The 24552-nt window shown below is 40.8% G+C and overlaps 2 protein-coding genes across 5 annotated transcripts in view; both read right to left on the bottom strand.

Annotated features, from left to right (window-relative positions):
* The window catches only part of LOC308102065 (circularly permutated Ras protein 1), a 29392-nt gene extending 18432 nt beyond the window's left edge, over window positions 1-10960 (bottom strand). The window contains exons 1-8 of one of the 2 annotated variants that reach the window (XM_080451657.1): window positions 10854-10960; window positions 9258-9315; window positions 8716-8793; window positions 6807-7049; window positions 2796-2867; window positions 2548-2633; window positions 1878-2099; window positions 1347-1397 (exon numbers count right to left, since the gene is read on the bottom strand). In XM_080451657.1, coding sequence (XP_080307783.1) covers window positions 1347-1397; window positions 1878-2099; window positions 2548-2633; window positions 2796-2867; window positions 6807-7049; window positions 8716-8793; window positions 9258-9315 — 810 coding nt within the window. In that variant the 5' untranslated portion in view covers window positions 10854-10960. Of the gene's footprint in view, window positions 1-1346; window positions 1398-1877; window positions 2100-2547; window positions 2634-2795; window positions 2868-6806; window positions 7050-8715; window positions 8794-9257; window positions 9316-10690 lie in introns of both variants that reach the window. The other variant, XM_080451656.1, reaches the window with a different exon arrangement.
* Window positions 10961-11528: 568 nt separating this feature from the next.
* LOC308102066 (triokinase/FMN cyclase-like) lies at window positions 11529-22546 on the bottom strand. 3 transcript variants are annotated; one of them, XR_013934614.1, is made up of 16 exons: window positions 22452-22546; window positions 22028-22215; window positions 21575-21653; window positions 21287-21376; window positions 20849-20883; window positions 20307-20391; window positions 19485-19574; window positions 19206-19322; window positions 18482-18601; window positions 17615-17752; window positions 17315-17421; window positions 17040-17146; window positions 16294-16327; window positions 15619-15711; window positions 12776-13208; window positions 11529-12400 (listed from the first exon to the last, which is right to left on the bottom strand). XR_013934614.1 is itself a non-coding variant. In XM_080451658.1 (15 exons), the coding sequence occupies exons 1-15, from the start codon at window positions 22537-22539 to the stop codon at window positions 13050-13052; spliced, it is 1530 nt and encodes a 509-aa protein (XP_080307784.1). In that variant the 5' UTR covers window positions 22540-22546; the 3' UTR covers window positions 12655-13049. The 3 variants fall into 3 exon arrangements, 1 of the variants encoding a protein (XP_080307784.1); XR_013934615.1 differs by having other exon boundaries at window positions 11529-12404; XM_080451658.1 differs by lacking the exon at window positions 11529-12400 and having other exon boundaries at window positions 12655-13208.
* Window positions 22547-24552: the final 2006 nt, after the last annotated feature.

Genomic DNA, 24552 nt, shown 5'->3' on the forward strand with positions numbered 1-24552 from the left:
AAAAAAAATAAAAAAAACTGAAAATGGAGTTAGCTGGTCCCGGCTGGACACTGACGATATACAATATCATAACAGCATGTTAACTAGACCGTCCAGAAAAACACGGGCAAACATCCTTGATTATGCGGGCTAAAATCCTTGATTATGTGGGCTAAAATCCTTGATTATGCAGGCTAAAATCCTTGATTATGCGGGCTAAAAATCCTTGATTATGCGAGCTAAAATCCTTGATTATGCGGGCTAAAATCCTTGATTATGGGGGCTAAAATCCTTGATTATGGGGGCTAAAATCCTTGATTATGCGGGCTAAAATCCTTGATTATGTTGGCTAAAATCCTTGATTATGTGGGCTAAAATCCTTGATTATGCGGGCTAAAATCCTTGATTATGCGGCCTAAAATCCTTGATTATGCGGGCTAAAATCCTTGATTATGCTGGCTAAAATCCTTGATTATGCGGGCTAAAAATCCTTGATTATGCGAGCTAAAATCCTTGATTATGCGGGCTAAAATCCTTGATTATGGGGGCTAAAATCCTTGATTATGGGGGCTAAAATCCTTGATTATGCGGGCTAAAATCCTTGATTATGTTGGCTAAAATCCTTGATTATGTGGGCTAAAATCCTTGATTATGCGGGCTAAAATCCTTGATTATGTGGGCTAAAATCCTTGATTATGCGGGCTAAAATCCTTGATTATGTTGGCTAAAATCCTTGATTATGTGGGCTAAAATCCTTGATTATGCGGGCTACAATCCTTGATTATGCGGGCTAAAATCCTTGATTATGCGGGCTAAAATCCTTGATTATGCGGGCTAAAATCCTTGATTATGTTGGCTAAAATCCTTGATTATGCAGGCTAAAATCCTTGATTATGCGGGCTAAAATCCTTGATTATGCGGGCTAAAATCCTTGATTATGTGGGCTAAAATCCTTGATTATGCGGGTTAAAATCCTTGATTATGCGGGCTAAAATCCTTGATTTTGTGGGCTAAAATCCTAGATTATGCGGGCTACAATCCTTGATTATGTGGGCTAAAATCCTAGATTATGCGGGGAAATATGTGGGGTTTTTATGTGATTTTATGCGGTGAAATTGCGTGAAGTTGCTAAATATGCGTAAAGTTGCATATGCGCTGCATATTTCGCATATTATGCGATGCGATGCACATATTATGTGATGCGATGTGTCCCTTTTGAAAAATCTTTACCCCTGCATAATTATGCGCCATTTTGCTGATTATGCGGTAAATTATGCGATCGTATAATCGCATTTTTCTGGAGGGTCTAGTTAACACGCTCGCTCGTGCACACGCACGTGTGTGTGTGTCCATGCGCACACGCTCACCTGTAGTCTGGATATGTAGGTTGCCGACCTCATGCTGTTGCCGGGGGTAACCTGATGACAGCAAGGACAATTGTGAGGTGAAAGAGACACACACACACACACACACACACACACACGTTTGTATTACAGCGCATGACACCAGTGTGCAACTACAGTAAGCACAAATCAGGCATAATTCCAACCCTAACCCACAAACCTAACCTCTAAATGCCTAATCCTAATTCCAACCAGAATCTTTTCCCAACTGTAAGCCTAACTTTAGTCTATGGGCCCTATTTATCCCTAAACGACTTTGCCATTTTTTACTATTTTTAAAAACATTTTCAAATACTTCAACTAGCCGATACATCGACACGTTGTGAGCTTGTAGATTGGCTATTCGAACTATTTGAAAATGTTTTTAAAAATAGTAAAAAATGACAAAGAAGTTTATGGATAAGGCACTGGCAAAAAATAGGGCCCTCTTTCTCAAATTCTTCATTTTGCCCTCACACGGTTTGGTAATACAGGCACAAACAGTAGTGACTATACCTCAGTGGTGACGCTCATGCTTCCAGAGATATCGACACAGAACACGATCACACTATCCTCCAGGTTCTGGTAGTCGTCGTCCACCGGGGTGGGCAGGTACAGCACGTCTCGGCCCCGGGGGCCCCGGAACGCACCCAGCCGAGGGCCCAGCCTGGAGGGGTCGGCACTACAGCTGTCTGGAGAGAGAGTGTTCTCTGTACCGCAGAACTCACACAACCACACCTGTGGAGAGGAGAGGAGAGGAGAGGAGAGGAGAGGAGAGGAGAGGAGAGGAGAGGAGAGGAGAGGAGAGGAGAGGAGAGGAAAGGAAAGGAAAGGAAAGGAAAGGAAAGGAAGGGAAAGGAAAGGAAAGGAAAGGAAAGGAAAGGAAAGGAAAGGAAAGGAGGAGAGGAGAGGAGAGGCTGTCTCTCGTGACATCGTTGGAAACAGTGTTGATTTCGTTGACTAAAACTATGACGAAGAATGTTCGTTGACTAGACCGAAAATAGTTTATCTTTTTAATACTTAGTCGACTAAAACTAGACTAAAAGCAAAACATTTAAGGTGACTAAAATAGGACTAAAACTATACAGAATTTACAGTCAAAATCAACACTGGTTGAAAACAAAAGTAAGACAGAACTCTCAAAAACATGTGAAAATGAACCAGATATGGATGAATTTAAACTCACATTGATCTGTGTAGAACTCACAGATGACAGGGCAGCACTACATTTCCCACAATTCACCGGGCGCTGACAACTCTGGATACCTGAGGCTGAGCAGAGGAAGAACAGTGGACCTAAGTGTGGTATGCACATGTGTGTGTGTGTGTGTGAGTGTGAGTGTGAGTGTGAGTGTGCGTGTGCGCGTGTGCGTGTGTGTGTGTGCGTGCGCGTGCGCGTGTGCGTGTGTGTGTGTGTGTGTCTCTCTCTCTCACCTTTGCTGATGTCCACCAGTTTTCCAACACTGAGGGAGACCACGTTCACGTTGGCCCTCAGCCTGCTCTGACCTTCATGGAGGAATGGATGGAACATTAGAATGCATGGCTGATAGCTTCAAATAAAAAGAACACACTATACCTTCACTCATTTGATTCATAAATGTGCAGTATGTGGATTCAAGCAGGCAGTATTCTGGTTTTAAACCCAAATAACTAACCCTATAGTATATTTTCTATGTCATCACATACAAGTGACCTTTGCGAGCGGATGTATGTTGACAGTGTTTGCATCATGCAGTCATGAAATACTGTGTGGCGGGCTGGCCAGACAGGAATAAGCAGTGGTGTAAGTACATTTACTCAAGTACTGTACTTAAGTACAATTTTGAGGTACTTTTACTTTACTGGAGTATTTCCAATTGCCAAATTTTTACTTTTACTTCTACTCCACTTCATCTCAAAGTCAAATATTGTACTTTTACTCCACTACAATTATTTAAAAACTTTAGTTACTAGTTACTTTGCAGATATAAATTATTACATTATAAAACATACATTAACCACTTCAGCCCTATTTTATACATAGGCTATTTGAAAATAGCAGATCTACAAGCTCACAACGCGTCGCTATGCGACGTGTTGTGAGCTTGTAGATCTGCTATTTTCAAACATTTTAGTACTTTTACTCTTGGTACTTTAAGTACATTTTGATACCAATACTTTTGTACTTTTACACAAGTACATTTTGGAATTCCGGACTTTTACTTGTCACAGAGTACTTCTACATTGCAGTATTGATACTTTTACTTAAGTAAAACATTTGAGTACTTTTTCCACCACTGGGAATCAGTTACACCAGGGGTTTTCAACGGGTGGTCAGTGGACCATTGAAGGTACAGCATGTGGTCCCTGACCATGCATTTAGTAACGTAGGAAGTGAATATTATCTTCCATGGAACAGTGCACTAAATGACCTAGTGACCTATGATTGATGTGACATTGAGGTCATTGTTGTCAGTTAGGGGGAAGTCGGAGGTCTCAAGAAGGGGAAGTGTACCGGAGTGTCTCATCGAGTCATAAAATAAATATGCTTCTTTCTAGATGAACGATGTAGGACAAGGGTTATTGGAGCAGTCTTTCTTTCTGTGTTGGACTATCATGGAGATGTCATTTATGGGAATGCTGCTCCTTCTGTTCCTCGAGCCCTTCTATACAGTTTATCATTCTGCTCTGCGCTTTGTATCTGGTGAACACTATAGCATTGGTTCTCAAAGTGGGGTCCTGGGACCCCCAGGGGTCCTTGAGGGGGTACCAGGGGGTCCCCAGTAAAATGTGTTAATATAGCATCACAATAATTGTAACCTTTTATACTTTGGCTATTCAAAAATAGCAGATATACAAGCTCATAGCGCGGCACCGAGTGCCGCGCTATGAGCTTGTAGATCTGCTATTTTTGAAAAAATTGTGAAAATGTGTGCAAATCTTTGAATATATATTTTTTTATGCGAACATTTTTAACTTAAATCTTTGCTTCTGGGGGTCCCTGGAGGTGGAACAACATTTTTGAGATGGGGGTCCGCTGCCAAATACATATCATTTTGGGGGGTCCTTGACATGAAAAAGTTTGAGAACCACTGCACTATTAGGACTCATCACTGCATCCTGTATGACAGAGTGGGTTGGCCTTTCTTGGCCGACAGGCGAAACACTGGTACCTGTTCATCTTTAACCCATTAAGACCTGAGGCGATTCTTTAAAAAAATCTAAATCCTAACAGTTTTTTGAAGAAAATATAAATTGTTTTTTTTTTTAAATAGCAGATCTACAAGCTCGTAGCGCGGCACTCGGTGCCGCGCTATGAGCTTGTATATCTGCTATTTTTGAATAGCCAAAGGCATCTAAAGTGACACAGAAGCGTTCCAGGTATCAATGGGTTAAGGCAATTGATGGGACTTTACCATTGTATATTAGATCTCTGCTGGATTGGAATCCTGTACCACATAGGACACGCTCCAGTGATTGGCTCACGCTAAAGTAAAGACTGAACTGGAAAAAACAGCCTTTTGTTTTAGTGCCCCAACCACTTGGTATGACCTACAGCTTAAATTTAAGATCTGTTCTCCCATAAAATATGGAATTTAAATCTTTGATTGCAGACCTACCCCCAAGTGTCTCCAACTGCTTTTAAATTTGTGTTGTGTCACACGATAGGGGAACATTTCTGTATTTGTTTTGTTTCTGTTTTGTTTTGTTTTATCATTGATATGAATATTGACGTGAACATGAAACTGTACTGTGATGTATCTCGACGACACCGAAAATGAGTGGCAACCTCTATGTCCTTCGAGTATAAATAAAGGTTTGAAATGATATGAAATTACTTCTGCAGAAGTATGGTCTCAGAGACTCTGTCACCAGTAACAATATCTTAGAATACGCCTGGGGTCATGAGAATGAGGTCAGGCATAGAAATAAAAAGACACTGACTTAATCACTCAAACCCTAGCTTCCCTATTCTGGGCATGTCGTAATAACTAAGCAAACATTATGCAAACATAGAAGATTCACGCAGTGTGAGCTTGTAGATCGGCTATTTTCGGCTAAAAGATTTGGTGGAGGCCCATATGTGCTCTTTCACAGAGTTCTTTTTTCACAGGCAAATAAAGACTACTTTGAGTTTAGCATATGGACTCACACTTGAACAATATGCGCGACTCACAGTTACTATTCCTGGCTGTGACACAGTACCAATCTCATCATCAAGTTAAACGCCTAACTGATAACATTAAACCACATCCCCCTTACTTTTAACTTCGAAGTAAACCATAACTGTGGCTTCTGCTCAATTCCGCTAACCAGTGGAGGAATAAGTACTCAAATGTTTTACTTAAGTAAAAGTATCAATACTGCAGTGTAGAAATACTCTGTTACAAGTAAAAGCATTGGTATCACAATGTACTTAAAGTACCAAAAGTAGAACGTTCTCGTTGTGCAGAATGTCCCATTTCACAAGTTTTCAAATGTATAAAATGTATAAAAAATCTTTTGAAAATAGCAGATCTACAAGCTCACAATGCGTCGCATTGTGAGCAAAGTAACAAATACCTCGACATTGTACTTAAGTACAGTTCATTTCATTTCAAACCTTTCATTTTCACATCAATATTCATATCAAAAACAAGACAAAACAGAAACAGTACTTGAGTACATGTACTTTTATGTACTTCACACCACTGCAATTCCGTGAACTCAGTTAACTCAGACCGACAGACAGACAGATGCTGCTAACTGTTCTAGATGAGTGTCCTCAGGGTCAGAGAGACATAGAAAAAAAAAAGTAGAAAAAAAAAACCAAGATATCATTATCTGAAGATTTGCAGCTCCATCCACTCCTTGTTTAACTTATAACTGAAAAAGGCTGTATCTCGCTTCCTAAGTACTTTTTTTTTACTTTGAAAAAATAAAAAAATAAAAATCGTAATGGCCAGAAATAGATAATAATAATTTGCGCACTCAATGAGTTAATGCCGTACTTCGCCATGTTATTTTTTATTTTTTTTTAATCCTGAATTTGGAATCCTGAATTTGGAATCCTGAATTTGGAATCCTGAATTTGGAATCCTGAATTTGGAATCCTGAATTTGGAATCCTGAATTTGGAATCCTGAATTTGTTTTTGTTATTTTTGAAATAGAATCCTGAAAAGTAACATTTGTATTTCATTTGAAATGCATTTAGTTATACTTATGTTAACTTTATGAACTTAAACACAAATACATTGGACATGAAAAAGACAATAGAATTGTAATACTAGTCATTAAGCTACTAATATAGACTGAAGTAATTGAAGCGGGTCATGTCTGCATGTTTGGAATTGTAAACAGCTGAAATCAATAATACATCAGTAATCCGTTATCAACCTGCGGGCCGCATTAAGTGAAGGTGAGGGCCGCGTGTGGCCCCCGGGCCGCCAGTTGCCCATGTATGCTGTAGACAGACGGACGCTCACCTTTTGAAGGTAGAGGAGGAACGAGGGTGGAGCGAGGGGGAGGTGCGGGTGGAGCGGATGGTGCAGGTGGAGCAGAAGGAGCAGGAGGCGCAGGAGGTGCAGAAGGAGGTGCAGGAGGCGCAGAAGGAGCAGGAGGAGGGGGTGGTGGTGGTTTGAAGGAGGGTGGAGGAGGGATGGTGGTGGTGGAGGTTCGGCGCGTTTGTTTCTGGGGAACGATGTGTCGAGGGGGCAGAGGAGGAGGCTCTGAAAAACAAGACAAAGACTTGTCCACTTACTATGACAGGTTCACCACCCGTTTTCCTTTATATTATTATTAGATAACAAATACAGAGTAAACACTAGCACAACATATGATGAACAAGTGAGTTGCAACCTGTGACTGTGTGTGACTGTGTGTGACTGTGTGTGTGTGTGTGTGTGTGTGTGTGTGTGTGTGTGTGTGTGTGTCAGTGTTGATTTTGACAGCAGATTTTGATTTAGTTATAGTCAGTCTATTGAATAACATTTCATTTAGTTTTTGTCATATTTTAGTCATCCAAAAAGTTTTAGTTTCAGTCTAGTTTCAATGGACTAAATATCATAAAATTATAGTCGACTAAATCTACAGTTGATTTTGTCGGCCAAAAAATATTTTGGCGGTCCTTGATGGCATCGAAATGGCAGATTTTCACTTAGCTGCATGCCGAAAATAGCAGATCTACAAGCTCACAACGCGTCGCAGCGTGACGCGTTGTAAGTGACGCGTTGTTGATCTCTTCTCCACTAGTCCCTCACTAACATTTGAGTCTAGTTTTTATTTGTTGACAAATTGTCAATATTTTCATATTTTGTCATCATAGCTTAGTTTTTATTTAGTTTTTGTCAGTGAAAAAAGGTAGTCGACGAGCATTTGTCATCAGTTTTAGTCGACGAAATCAACACTGGTGTGTGTATGTGTGTGTGTGTGTGTGTGTGTGTGTGTGTGTGTGTGTGTGTGTGTGTGTGTGTGAGGCAGAGCAGCTTGCAAAATATTGCTTAATCTCCTCCATTATAGGCAGTCGATGTATTTGGAGGAGAAGGTGCTTCCTGTACCCATAGTTTCCCCCCGGTGTTGGTAATATGGCAGACTGAAGTGTATGACCAATGTGTTGACTGTGAATAAGACTAGTTCATGCACATTTGTTGTTTACATTCAGTACATTCTGGACTTTGGATTCAAGCACTGAGACACATGTTGTTTCCAGTGTGTGGGACATCAAAAGCAACTGAAAAATATTTGTGCCCTTGTAATGTATTTTATAAACGTGGACTCAAATAAAAAAATTGAAGTGTGTGTGTGTGTGTGTGTGTGTGTGTGTGTGTGTGAGTGAGTTGACAGAACATAATGGAAATAATTTAGGCACATTTAGTCGTTGTCTGGTACTAAGAATTGTGTTGTGGTTTGCACTATGTGTGTGTGTGTGTGTGTGCGTTTTCACACCTTCCTACGCTATCTGACTTTTCTGTCCATCGTTCTTAAGCATATGCCTAAAGTACACACACACACACACACACACACACACACACACACACACACACACACACACACACACACACACACACACACACACACACACACACACACACACACACACACACACACACACACACACACACACACACACACACACACACACACACACACACACACACACACACGCACACGCGCTGCAAAAAAAACTTTCCTGTTGCCATCAATGGCCCTGACATCAGCTCACCGCACAGACAAATAACACTGTTCATACGGCATACTGAGAGAGAGACGGAAGGAACGAATAAGTGACAGAGAGACAGAAAGGACAATTATAGACAAAATGTATAGAAAGAAAAACAGACAAAGAGAGAGAGTATGAGGGCAAGAAATGCACACAGAGAAGAGGGAGAGAGTTACCTGCTTGATGTAAAGCACTGGTTCTGTTGTCATATGGATGTTCATTCACAGACCGTCTGGGACAAACACTGGTGTATGCTGGGAAAATGTGGGACAAACACTGGTGTATGCTGGGAAAATGTGGGACAAACACTGGTGTATGCTGGGAAAATGCTGGGTTCATTATTAACTCAGCTTAATCACAAACAAGGGAATTATATTAGAAATACTGTACTGTACGTGCTGAAGCCAATTATACACCTACTGTAAGCCCTATGTTAGTTGACTGGGGTCCCCCAGGGATATTTACGTGGGTCCCTCCTTTTCCCCCGCTACACCAAATATCTTCGTTGAAAATAGCAGATCTACAAGCTCACAATACGTTGCAACCCTATCTGCTATTTTTGCTGAATGACCGCCTATTAGGACATGCCCGGAATAGGGATGCTAGGGTGCAATGGTGACTTTATATTATATATTGCACACAGGGATGTGATCTTATGAATACATTATGAGAAGTGACCTTATGAATACATTATGTGAGCACTGGGATTGATATTTACCTGCATTAATGCTCTCAGGTCTCCAGTTACACACGACATGACTACAGGCAAACTCCATCTGAGAGAGAGAGAGCGAGAGAGAGAGAGAGGGGAGGGAAGGAGAGAGGGAGAGAAACAGATAAAGAGACATTGATAGAGAGAGATGATAGCAAAATATGACTATTTTCTAGGCCAATAAATGGCAGGCCAGAACACAATCAATCAATGGCTAATTTAGAATCTGGAACATGTGACAAACCACCTTATATACAATAATAATCATATTGCTATAAAGATAGTAGTCCGTTTAATCAAATGATACAGGTGCAGATAGAAATGCCTGTGTAATCATTTTGTGCAGGCACCATCCTGTGCCACAGGATATTTGGTTCATGAACGTCATCAAAAAGTAACAAAAAAAAGAAGAAACAAAAGAACATTTTATCTGGAGACAAGACGGTCCTTTTCGAACAAGAGCTCTTTCATGGTTCAAGGTCTCCTCTTAGAGACAGACGATGAGAGAGACTTTAGTTACTAGTTACTTTGTCGATTTTGATTATTATTACAAAACATACATTATCCACTTCAGCCCTATATACATTTTGGCCATTTGAAAATAGCTGATCTACAAGCTCACAGCTTGTAGATCTGCTATTTTCAAAATATTTGTATACATTAAATACATTTGAAAACTTGCAAAACGGGACATTTTGCACAATCAGTACTTTCTACTTTTGGTACTTTAAGTACATTAAAGTTTTACTTGTAGCAGAGTACTTCTACATTGCAGTATTGATACTTTTACTTAAGTAAAAGATGTGAGTACTTTTTTCCACCACTGACAGCGAGATACCACACCAAAAACATCAACTTCCTGGTGGTTTGCTATGCGTTGTTGGCGTGAACGTACATAACCACATGTTTTGGTTACAGATCTGTTAAACAGGTGGCCCGCTGAAACCGTGCATATCATTATTTCCTATGTGAAACTACATAATGTGGAAAAAAACTATAGGGCTGCAACCGTTAATCCAACTTATCGATTTAATAAAATCATCAATTCTGGGCCCCGAAATAAGTTCAGCTTAGTTTGGCCATTTAAGAAGCACAGTATTTTTTTGTAATGCAGGTCAGAAAACGTATTCAAATGCTGGCCCTGTGGTTCTGGACATAGTACAAAATCTGTGAATTTCAGGTCAGGTATCTAAAGAAGCAATTATAACAGAAGTTAAAGTGACCGGTAAAAGTAATAACTCATTAGTCAACAGTGTACAGTATATACTGGATCTGTCTATCACACACACACACACACACACACACACACACACACACACACACACACACACACACACACACACACACACACACACACACACACACACACACACACACACACACACACACACACACACACACACTTGCAAAATGTGTGTCACGTGTATTTTCCTACTTACTGCATTTCAGATGATCAGTTTCTAACGTCTCAGTTAGAAGATCAGCTCTCAGAGAATCACAAATTCTTGGATCGGCACAGCAGGTCCACACACACACACACACACACACACACACACACACATATGCACACACAAATCACACCGCAACACAGTGATTGTTTACCGTTGGCGTGGTCTCTGTACTGTAGCACCACCAGTGTCTCTCTCTCCCTCTCTCTCTCCAGCCTACGTCTCTGAGATGTGTGAGTGTGAGTGAGAGTGTGTGTGTGTGTGTGTGTGTGTGTGTGTGTGTGTGTGTGTGTGTGTGTGTGTGTGTGTGTGTGTGTGTGTGTGTGTGTGTGTGTGTGTGTTCAAAGTCTGATCTGTGCGAGATGTGTGTGTGTCAGGAAGTTGATGAGAGCTCAGAGGTCGGTGAGACATGAGAGAAACGAGAGAGAAACTAAAGTCATAGAGTGGAGAGAGAGAGGGAGAGAGAGAGAGAGAGAGAGGAGACAGGAGAGAACACGAGCGGAAGTGACTAAAATAAAAGTGAGGCATTGAGAAATAGACATAAAATATTGCACCAGTGGGGAAAATATGCAAAGACGAGAGAGAGAAAATGATAGCAGTGACTCAAAACAATGTATGTGGGTGGGTTTAATTTTTTACCACCTAAAAATGCAGGTGCGTGGACAGGGGTGGGGGGGCTAGAGTTGACAAACACATTTCATAGAGAAATTCATTTTATTAACCATAATTACAAAGATTAGTGGATTTGTTTTTCTATGCATCATTATTGTAATTTTATTTTTATTTAAAACAAGTGCATTCATTTTCTCTGTAAATGACATATCTGGTCACTTAAAAGGTATTAATGAATGGTCATGAAGTGTTCATGTGAAACTTTAACTTATCGAGTCTTCTCCCTTTAATTGTCGTGATACGAGTTCAAATGCCCTCATCAGTTCCATTTGTGTAGAACTGCAATAATGATTATTTTACAAATAAATGAGTTAGTAAATTCAATCAAAATGTATATGAAAGTGCTTAGCATTTGTGTTAATTCGTGACCCGTTGTAAGCTTGTAGATCAGCTATTTCCGCTATTTTACATTAATTTTACATACTATTTTACAAAATTATTAAATATCAATAATCTCTTTCCATATTTCAATTATTTGTCATGTCTGCCTCCCTGTGCAATTTTTGCTTACGAAGGCTAAAAGGCTTCTTATGTTCCAATGTTCAATGCAGCCAAACACACAATTATATCGTTAATCGCAATTATTTGAGGGACAATTAATCGTCAACTTAAATTTGTAATGGTGACTGTAGGAGGCAAGCTGTCTACAAGAGTGTTGTGTTTACCCAAGGCATTGAGACTTTCTAACAAGAGCGGCATCAATCCAAGACAAGAGAGACCGCAGGACACGTGGACCTCTCACATCAACACAGGACAAAACTCCCTGCAGTATATCTGTGGAAGACTGTGTGTCCCAGGGATAGGGCTACGCTCCCACATGAGGAGCCACGCTAAGAGGAAATGACTGCATGTCTAGTCTACTCATCCATCGGATCGACGGGAGACTCCACTGTGAATGTGTCTCTGCTTCACATCAGGGTCTAATCACCCTGTCTGCGTTTATTTCTCAACAATGACATGCTCGCCATTCAATATCCCTTGCTTAACTGTCACAGTTATAGTGCATTATCTTATGGTTGCTACCAAGGCCTAACTTATACAGCATTGGTTCTCAAAGTGGGTTCCGGGGACCAATAGGGGTCCTTGGAGGGGTTCTAGGGGGTCCCCAGCAAAAGTAGTTAATGTAGCATCAAAATCATTTTAACCACTTTAACCTTTTATACTTTGGCTATTCAAAAATAGCAGATCTACAAGCTCATAGCGCGGCACCGAGTGCCGCGCTATAAGCTTGTAGATCTGCTATTTTTGAAAGATCTTTAAAATGTGTGCAAATCTTAAAAGGCATTTTTTTAAAAACAAAAATCTTTGCTTCTGGGGGTCCCTGGCACAACATATTTTCAGATGGGGGTCCGCGGCCAAATATTTATCAATTTGGGGGTCCTTGACATGAAAAAGTTTGAGAACCAATGTTATACAGTACATCAACACTGACCCATCTGTAAAGAACTAAATTAACTACAGTATGTAATATTGCCATATATCAATGGTTAGACGATTGCAATTAATACTGTTCTCAATGGATATGTCTAACAATCTATAGTCACCAGTAATATGTGAATATGGACAGATTCCTATATTAGCTTAATAACAAATCTTTATCCAAATGCTAGCTGATGATAGTTTTGAAAGTTTGAACGTTTTGTGATAGGCCAACACAGCCCCATGGATGGTTGCTAGGTTACTTCTGTCCACCGAGTGACCCCAGCACGGCTCTGAAAATGGCGGCTATCGCCACGGCGCCCGGGTCTGGGAGGGTCACACGCTCCGTGGCGATGTAGCTGGCTCTCCCCGCCTTAGCTGTGAGGTCACGGGTTGACTCCGCCCCCGACTCCGCTTTCTGAGGAGTGAGAAATGTACATATACAGTACAGAGTCATGACTTTTTTAATCCATTAAGACCCGGAACGCATCTGTGTCATTTTAGATTTCTTCGGCTATTCAAAAAATAGCAGATCTACAAGCTCGTAGATCTGCTATTCTTTTTTTATCGTGAAAAGTTGTGCAAATCTTTGAATATATAATATATTTTCAAAGCGACCATTTGTAACTCAAATCTTTGCTTCTGGGGGGTCACTGGAACAAAATATTTTGAGATGGGGGTCCGCGGCCAAATACATATCATTTTGGGGGTCCTTCACATGATAAAGTCTGAGAACCACTGATAGAGAACATAGTTTTTTTCTAAAAACTGTTAGGATTTAGAAGATATTTTGTAGAATCGGGTCTTAACTCATTCACTGCCACAATTATTGCTGGCCGCGTTTGCCCACTGCCAGAGATTTTTCATTGAAAAAAAAAAGTACTCAGGAGCCGAGATACAGAATTTTTAAGTTTTAAGTTAACAAGGAAGTGGATGGGAGTGTAGATCTTTAAACAATCATATCTCCTTGGTCTTTGGGTCAAATTTAAAAAAAAAACTAAAAAAAAAAACTAAAAAAAAAAAATATTTTTTTTGAAGAAAAAAAAATTACATTTTTTACGTCAGTGGCAGGATTGGTAAACGGGACAAATTACGTTTTTTACGTCAGTGGCAGTGAATGAGTTGGGCTAAAGCACTTCTTAAGCAATCATGTTGCACATATGGTCATCATCCTAAGAGAGGATGTGATGGATATATTGTACGTATATTATTATATATTTCAAACAACACAACACATACTGTATTCTATTGTATTTGACAGGTGACAAATTAAAGGAAAAAACATCATAAAGTGTCTTAGTAAGGTGTTAAGGTGTGTAAGCTACAGTACCAGAACAGCTTCGATGCACTTGGAATAAGATGGTACAAGTCTTTACAGTTAAAGGTGACCGTAAATATTTTGTATTTTTGTCTTCCTACATGTCTCTAATTTATATTTTGGTATGATACATCTGCCAATCTAGTAGCTTAAGGACAGTTATTATCACTCTCTAAACAAACCTACCCCCATATATACAGCTGTGATGTGTGTGAATCATTTTTTGACTTCTAGACAATACTTTTTTGGAAACCAATGGTCTTATAAACCCTAGGGTAATTTTGGTATTGTGCATATTTAATTGGATAATTTGCATATTTGAACAAATTTTTGTGGAAATATGTCTGTAAGCGTTCTCTTGGTGTACGCTCACCCACTTGTGTAGAATATGGTGAAGGATGACTCACCTGACCACATCACCTTTTTTTCCACATCTCTGTAGTAGACCAGTCACAGTGCCACAATGGTTTTTGCACCACTGAACTCTCAAATTCTCTATTTCTGTAGAAATCTGTATTTCTCTTTGTAAGTAGGCGTTTAATTATGCACTGCAACCCTACTAGAACATCCGTCCCTGTGTAATCGTCGACAGACTGTTATTGCTGACACAGTCTGATCGATCACTGCATTGATATTCTCGAATTCTGGTATCTAGTTTGTCACCGTCCGACCTTCCTAGCCTGTGTTATTAAAGAAAAACGGTCGACGATGGATAAAACTCAATCGAAAATTGGCGATCAAGATGTTTTGGCCATTATCTCTGGAACGGTAGGTCCAATCTGCTCAGTTCAGAGCTTGTTGGATGCTTGACTTAGAGGACATTAAGCACATAATGACACCTTTTCGGGTTTAAAAGTATGGTAATTTTTCGGGCCGGGCCAAGCCTCGGGCCGGCCCAGTAGGGCCGGGCCTTAATTTTCAGACCCGTTGAGAACTCTAATGTGCAAGCATCACTGTCATTGAATGTGTGCTTTCAACCACACATTTCTGACCCTACTAGTGTATTTTCCATCGTTCTAAATGCAGATGTCACTTAAACTTCATCCACTGTTCCAACTCCAATTCCAGCCTTTGTGACTGAAGCTCCTGTCATCCATGTCCCAAAATAATGAACCCACCGTTCATAGTCACTTAAATCTTTTTCTCTTGCCATCTTTATCCAACATTGAGGCCAGCTGTGCCTGCTCAGCATTTTACACATGACACAAAGCATGATAGGGTCATGCAGTACAGTTGTATGGAAGCATCTGCATTTGCTATGTTTCTCCACTCATTTATTCAGGTTTTTCCTTTAGCCACATGATCCTGTAGCGTCCGTATTCCTGTCTTAATAGGCCAACATTCTATGAAAATAGCAGATCTACTAAGCTAGCTCACAATGTGTTACAATAGGACACGTTGTGGGCTTGTAGATTGGCTATTTCCGGTGTCAAGGAGACCAAGTATAGACCCTTGGGCGACCCTGGTCAACTAAGTATATAGTGGTTTAAGTGGTTAACTTTAAACCTACCTCCACAGCTGTTTGCAGTGTCACAAGTTCACCGCCAGGCGGTGCTGTGGTTACTTTCATCAGCTCATCCACTGCAGGGCACAGAGCATCCAACTGATGGGAGATGAGGAGAGAAAGACTTAATCTCAATGTCCACTTTAATTAATGTTGCCTGTGTGTACAGTGTACTGTACATACATCAACTACAGAAATAACGTGAGCCTCATATTCCAAGTGTAATTTAATTTAATAGTGTTTAATGCTCATTCCCTGTTTATAAGCAAAACAGTAATGTTTTGGATGTAATCAGATGAAAACATATTTGTAAATCATCATCATCATGCCATCATAGATCAAACAGCTACACACAGTTCACATGGTTCAATCCCCAGCTCCCCATTGGTTAGTGGCGAAGTGTCCTTGAGCAAGACACTGAAGCCCTAACTGCTGCCGATGAGCAGGTTAGTACCTTGCATGGTTTTGTTTCCTCCGCCGTCCGTATGTGAATGTGTGTGTGTGAATGGGTGAATGTAACGTACATTGTAACAGGCTTTGGATAAAGGCACTTTATAAATACACCATTCATTCATTTATTTTGAATGGAATTTGACTGAAATATGGGCTAAAACAACAACAAGCTTAAACACTAAATGAATATGCAGGAGTTAAATAAGAAGTGATTCACTGAGCTCTTACCATCGTTCTGTCTCCAGGGTCTGCACCACCATATCTGAAAGACAGGTCAGCTCAGCGTCATTAAACATCTTGATGACAACACAGACAGACAGACAGACAGACAGACATTTATCTTATGAGGACGAGGAAAATGGTCCTTACGATGTCCCTTTCTCTAATTCTACATCTCTACATGTGGGGACATTTGGCCCTCACAAGTATAGTAATTGACAGTGGTGGAAAGTAACCAAGTACATTTATTTAAGTACAATTTTGAGGTATTTGTACTTTACTTGAGTATTTCCAATTTCCAATACTTTTAGTTCTACTCCACTACATATCAGAGGCAAATATTGTACTTTTACTCCACTACAATTATTTGAAAACTTTAGTTACTTTAGTTACTTTTCAGTTATAAATTATGATATTATAAAACATACATTAACCACTTTAGCCCTATTTTATACATAGGCTATTTGAAAATAGCCGATCTACAAGCTCGATGCGACGCGTTGTGAGCTTGTAGATCTGCTATTTTTTAATATTTTAGTACTTTTACTTTTGGTACTTCAAGTACAGTTTGATGCCAATACTTTTGCACTTTTACTCAAGTAACATTTTGAACACAGGCCTTTTACTTGTAACAGAGTATTTCTATTTCTACTTTTACTTAAGTAAAATATCGGAGTACTAATACGGGCACGCTGAAGCTCACACATTCTTTCTCAGTGAAGAACCAAAAGCGTGACACCTTCCACCAGTCATACCTCCTCATGGCCTCTGTCCCAGCATGCATTGCGTCGGCCCAGGCTGCAGCGTTGCTCCGCCCCTCAGTGAGATGACCAGCTGCTGCTGTCAGGAAGAGACTGTACAGCTGAAGGCAGAGAGAGAGAGAGAGACTGTACAACTGAAGGCAGAGAGAGATGTGTAAGAGACGAGTGTACTGTATTTGTATTGCAGTGTACTGTACATGCATATATATATATATATATATATGCATGTGACAGTACAAGCATTTACCCACGGCCTATTATCTACTCACTGCTCCCGATGACCCGCCCATCTTCTCCTCCACCAATCCAGCGAGGACAGACAGCAGTTTCCCCGGGCAACCAGGTACCACATGACTCTGGAGCCACTCCTGAATGGCTGAGAGCAAAATATTTCGATTTGATTCTACGATGCATTCCAATGCATCTCATACTCAAGACATCGGTCCAGCTGGACTCATACCAGAGATGTTGCAAACTATTATGTTCGGCGGCACACTAACCATTCACCCTCCAGTCATTACATAATTATATATTTTTTTCTGTGTGTGTGCGCACTGCTTGATCTTCACCTTTAGCGGCCTGTGCGTGGGTGTTCCCACAATCTCCGTCCCCGGAAGCGCGGTCCAGGGAGTTGAGTTCCTCCCGGTGCTGTAACAGGGTGGAACAGACCGCCTGCAGACATCTACGCATCACAGGGCTCAAGCTACCTGGACAGCAAAATGAAACACACCGGCAGATAAATACTAACATTCACCAGTCAAAGAGGAGAGACATGTTTTTTTTGGGTCAACTGAAAGACACAAACATATCATATTTTTTTGTCTGCCTAAGTTACTTCAGTCAATTCAGGGAGTAAATATAAATCCAATGACTTATTTTCAAAACTGTATATCGACCAAAATGTGATTAAAGACCAAATAATAAATATTAAAGGGTCTACACCATGAATTTCATTTTTTCTTTTGGTTTTTAGTATTTTTTGGGCTCCCCAGTGTCTCTTGTACCCCAAAAAATATATTTTTTTAACATTCAGTCATTCATTCTCATTTCAGAGATTTTCAGAATGGGCGTGTCTGAACAGGCCATTTCAGAATGGCAATGCAAGTGACATCACTTGCATTGCCATTGCATTGATGCTGGCCAGACAGAATTGCTCAGTAGCCCCCCCCTGCCCAAGAGGACGTTTTGGTATTGCAGCTGAAAGTGCTGTATAAGCCAGAGACAATTGACTTGGGATGAGTATATCTGAGTGATGATTTAGGCTCAAACCTTTTGAAAAAGGTTTGAGGGACATACACCATATGATATTAAATATCAAATATTTTTTTTTAATTCATGGTGTAGATCCTTTAAATAATGCACATTACGTATTATAAATTTTTCGGTCATAAAGCTGGACTCGAACCCACAATTTTCAGAGAAACCGAGTGACTGACCTTCGGTGTGCGTTTCGTCCTGGGGTCGTGCCCCCAGAGCTGGAGCTTCCACGGTGCAGTTGCGCGCGCTCACACACACACTGCTGAGGTTTGGCCATGCTGGAGCACTGGTACTAGCATCTGGACAGGAGAGGAGACCATGTACGTATATATATACAAATACAAACACTTTCAATTTAGGTATTTAGTAGATGCGTTTGTCCAGAGCGCCTTAACCCAGGGGTCTTCAACGTTTTCAGGCCAAGGACCCCCTAGCTGAGAGAGAGGAGAAGCAGGGACCCCCTAGCTGAGAGAGAGGAGAAGCAGGGACCTCCTACTCTATTGTATAAAATTGTGTTTCAGATTAAAGTTTTTTTTCCCTCTACACCTATAGCCTCTTTGCCAAAAATAGCCGATCTACAAGCTCTCAACGCCTCGCGCTGCGAGGCGTTGAGAGCTTGTAGATCTGCTATTTTCGGCTAATGTTCCCCTCAGAAAAGGAATTCTAGGGTTCAAGTGGTTAATGGTAAAAAAAACTAAATCCTATCACACAAAGATTTGGCGGACCCCCTATAGTAGCTCTGAGGACCCCCTAGGGGTCCCGGACCCCATGTTGAAGACCCCTGCCTTAACCCATTCAATCCGGGAACGCATCTGTGTCATTTTATATTTTAGCTATAACCATTATTTTATACTTTGGGCTATTCAAAAATAGCAGATTTGTGTGTGTGTGTGTTCTTCTCACCAAATAGTCTCAGTATTTCCGGGTTGGCTTTCATCAGCGTCAGCGACACTCCAGCCATCTCCAACGATGTCATAAATGATCCTGACATCACCCTGGCAACCGTAACCCCGCGACCCTCTGTAACCGCAGAAAGGGCCAACCAATCACACATCATGATGACAGGACCAAACGACCAATCAAGTGAGCGTCTCTCAAAACAGACACAAAACCATAGAGACATTTGACGGATGCATGCTTGTGTAGTCTACGCACGACACACACACACACACACACACTTACCCAGACAGTTGAGAGCTGCTCTGGTAACCACAGCCATCTCTAGACAGGACAGAGCTCCAAGGTTGTTTACACACACCACTACACTGTCTCCTGGAGAGAGAGAGAGAGATAGAGATAGATAGATAGACAGACAGACATAGACAGACATAGACAGGCAGGCAGACAGACAGACAGACAGACAGACAGACAGACAGACAGACAGACAGACAGACAGACAGACAGACAGACAGACAGACACATTTGTAAACATTTTCATGTCAAGGCCCCCATATTGATATGTATTTGGCCGCAGACCCCCAACCCCCCAAGATAACCTGATGAAGGTCTAAGACCAAAACATAGTTGTTGTTATGTTCCCATTCATGTAATTCTTTTGCATTTTAAGACGGCGTGCAGGAGTTTTTTCGATTATGAAATAAAAGAACACAAAATATGAAAAAAGAGTACAAAATAAAATAGAGACGTACGATTGCATAAAAAGAATAAAGGTAAAACTGAAAATGTAATAAAAGAACATAAAAGTGTCAGCAGGCACATAAACTACAATCGATTATGACAATCCAGCATATTCCATTAACCACATGAACCCTAGCGTCCCTATTATATACTGGGCATGTTATATTATAGGGGACCATTTGGTGAAAATTGCCGAAACATTCGTTGTAAGCTTGTAGATCGGCTATTTTCAGCAAAGACATTTGGTGTCGAGGGAAGAAAGGAGGAGACCAAGTATAGACCCCTGGGGAACTCCGGTCAACTAAGTATATAGGATTGAAGTAAAGCCAATAAACTGAATACACAAACATGCAGTGTCATACATACCCGACTTCAGCGACAGATGTGACTGGCTGTCAGTGTTGGTCATGTGATCCAGCATGGTTTTCACCACCTCATCAGCTGACGACACCTGAGTGACAGAAACAGAAGTGTAATGGAGAAAGACAATAGAATAGAACAAAAATGAATTGCCATTGGGTTTCATTAAATGTATTACAAATAGACATTATGCAATGAGCTCACAATAAAAAAAAAGCTTGGGGCTCCTGAACTGGTAACGATTTCTACAAGCTAATTTTGTAGTTTAAGGTCACACTATCTGATTGGCTAACTGCTGGCTAATCGCCATCCCAGGCCATTTTTAAACTTATACCTAATCTTAATCATTGTACTTTTACTCATTGCAATGCCTAACACAAACAAGTATACCTTGAATTTATACCTTTAGCTCAACTATGCTTGGCTCTGGCTGTTCTCAAAATGCATCATGGGCATGATTCCACTACCTTAAAAAAACTAGAGAAAATACTTGTATGTGCTGTGCCTATTTTAGTCTACGAGTGGGCAGTTTTGGGGTGAAAACCTACCTTTGATCGCTTGATGCCAGGTTCACCGTGGATACCTGAATAGTGGCAGGGAACAGAGCTGTCAATTTTAACCAAAGAAACTAGAGAAGCTTTTTAAATTTCCCTTTTCACACTGACAGAACATTAAAAAAAAACGCATGTACTGCATGTAACCAGCAGGGGTCCCCACAGCGACAAGGATCACACACCGGCTTCCCACCCATGAACACTGAGGCACCGCTGCAGGGAATTGAAGCAGGCTCTCTCTGGTGGTGAGCCACTGTTTTATGACTCCACAGCTGGGACACATTCATTTATGCATGCATGTATGTTTGCTTCAATCTGTGGGAAAGAAGTTTCCTTGTCTTCATCCTTTCCACTAACTGTCTTATCAATCCAAATGAATGCATCCGTCCATCCACCCTTCCTTCCATCCACCCCTCCCCTCCTCCCTCTCACCCAGTCCCAGTTCCATGTCTCCAGGTGGAAGGTCAAATGAAGGCAGACATCCAGGGACACTGCAGGGAGACAGACTCACTCCCAGAGTACCTGAGGATGGAGAATACACACACGCATGTTATTTTTCTTTTAGCACTATTGTACGTTTCAATATTTCGATATTGCCCAGGCCTAGATAGATGCATGCATGCATGCATGTTTTATGGATGCACAAAAATACACGCAAAACCTTATAAACCATATCCCATCATCTACCATAACAGGATGTAGGAACCTGCATTGACTCACCTATCCCCTTCAAGGCCTCTGTCACCTTGGAGACGATCTGGTCCAATGGACAGCCTTCCTCTGCCAATGCACCTGCCAGCTAACACACAAACAATATATAGTGACGTTTATTTAAAAACAATAGTGAATTATGGACAGTGTTTTTTAGCCCCTCAAACAGACATAGGGCTGCAACTATTGAATATTTTCTTAGCGATTATTCTATCGATTACGTTTTTCGAAATAATCGAGAAGCACGCTTCATATACACTGGCCATTTTATTAAATACACCTCTCCAACTGCATGTTCACGCAACGTTCCTGTATGCCTCAAACTTGTTTAATGTTGCTTTACAGTGAAAATCCCCTTTAACTGTTAAATTCAAGGTTGAATTTCTACAGAAATGTAATTAATGGAACTCTTAAGAATGGTAATTTAAGTTTACTTTCCTTGCCTTGTAAACCAAAGCTTACCTTGTGTATGAACACGGTCCCACACAAGCCACGCCTCCCTGCCTTGCTGGGACGGTCAAACGCACAGTCCTCGGCGACTATCACCATGTCAACGGAGACGCCGTGGTTACGGGCCTGTTCAGCAGCCAATCCAAAGTTGAGACGGTCACCGGTGTAGTTTTTAACGATGAGAAGGACCCCCGAGGCGCCTAGGAGAAGAGGGTTGATTTAATCCAGTGATTCTATAACTTTTTAATTTCAAGGACATGCAGAGTATCAAACATAGGTCACACACACACACACACACACACACACACACACACACACACACACACACACACACACACACACACACACACACACACACACACACACACACACACACACACACACACACACACACACACACACACACACACACACACACACACACACACGACTATACCTGCATTGTGCAGACACAGTACAGCAGCTAGGATACTGGCAGGAGGTGGAGAGGCAAAGACCCCCCCTGCTACTGCTGCTGACAGCATACCTCTACCTATATAACCTATAGATAGATCGATAGATAGATAGATAGATCGATAGATAGATAGATAGATAGATAGATTAGATAGATAGATAGATAAAGACGGACGGACAGACAGACAGTAGAATTGGATAAAACAAAAAGCAGATTATGTAACAAAAACATAACCAGTTCCTCTGTCTGTTGGTTTCGTGAACCATTCAATTTGTTAATAAGCTCGTGAGGCAGGTCATACGAGGTCTAAAGTTTCAAATGTTCCGCTAAAATGTATTTGAGACACTGACTGTGTCAGAGACAGCACTGTGTTATGTTTTTCATAATAATGACATAATACCCGTTTAACCCATTAAGACCGGGAACGCATCTGTTTAATTTTAAGATTTCTTTGCCTATTCAAAAATAGCTATTATATTTATATTAGACTATATAATAATCGCTATTTTTGAAAAATCTTGAAAATGTGTGCACATTTTTGAATATATATATATTTTTTAAGCAAACATTTTAACTCAAATCTTTGCTTCTGGGGGGGTTCTACAAATGTCTTCTAAATCCTTTATTAAATGATCTTGCTATAATATCAGTGGTCCAGATGTGAGTTACAAATGTTTGCTTTAAAATATATATATATATTCAAAGATTTGCACACTATGAGCTTGTATATCTGCTATTTTTGAATAGCCAAAGTATTAAAATAATGATTAAAGTGGTTGAAATCGTAAAATGACACAGATGCGTTCCCGGTCTTAACCCATTAAAACACATTGGCTGCCAAAGACGCATATCTGCGTTCTATTTAATTTCTCGCCTGGCTGCCAAAGACGCAGATCTGCGTTCTATTTAAAAAAAAAAAAAAAAAAGACCCAAAGACCAAGGAGATATGATATATCAAAGATTTAAACTCCTATCCACTTCCTTGTTAACTTAAAACTTAAAAAATCTGTATCTCGGCTCCTGAGAACTTTTTTTTTCAATGAAAAATCTCTGGCAGTCTACAGCAAAAAATCTGAAATAATTCTGGCAGGAAATGACCTGGAACTGTGTCATTTTTTGGTTTGAGCTAAAAAGCATTATTTTACACTTTGGCTAATTCAAAAATAGCAGATATACAAGCTCATAGCGCGGCACTGAGTGCCGCGCTACGAGCTTGTAGATCTGCTATTTTTGAAAAATCGTGAAAATGTGTGCAAATCTTTGAATATATATATTTTTAAAGCAAACATTTTTAACTCAAATCTTTGCTTCTGGGGGGTCCCTGGAACAAAATATTTTGATGGGGGTCAGCGGCCAAATACATATAATTTTGGGGGTCCTTGACATGAAAAAGATTGAGCACCACTGATATAGAAACATACGTTTTTCAGAATACTGTTGAGATTTAGGAGACATGTAGAATCGGCTTCAGGTCTCAATGGGTTAATGCCTATAATACCCGTTTAATAGCAGTGTAGTGCAGTGTGTATACCTGCATGCGCTGGCTCATGTCCAGAGCCTCCCCCAGACAGCAGGGCCACTTTGCCTCTCAGGGCGTCCGGGTCCGAGCGCACCACCACCCTGTGTCCCTTCAGCAAGGACAGCCCTCCACTGGACCTCACCACGCCATCCAGAGCCTCATCCACACAGCTGTCCACACAGTTCAGAAGCTTCTTCTGTGGCTGAGGAGGAGGAAGAGGAGATATGAGGAGAAGAGTTAAACTAAGCCACAAGCTGTAAACCATCAAGTCCTACCCAGTGTTCAATCCTGGCATGGGACACCAAACTTCGACCCATCTTTCAAGAGAGGAACCCTGCTTGTCCAAGTTAGATACTATGCTTATGAGCTTCAAAAGGAGTAGTTCACCCAAAAAAAATAATATTTTCTATCAATTACACACGCCATGAAGCCTTGAATTATTGGAGATTTTTTAGTTTTTGTGGCATTCCTAAGCCAATAATTCAATGACAGGGTGGCTGCTCAGTACTCTTTTTCTCCTACTCTTTGAGTCTCCTACTGGATAGACTTCGGTGGTCATCGCCG

The sequence above is a fragment of the Gymnoscopelus braueri genome (assembly GCF_963280865.1).
Source record: "Gymnoscopelus braueri genome assembly, chromosome: 15".
Taxonomy (NCBI): domain Eukaryota; kingdom Metazoa; phylum Chordata; class Actinopteri; order Myctophiformes; family Myctophidae; genus Gymnoscopelus; species Gymnoscopelus braueri.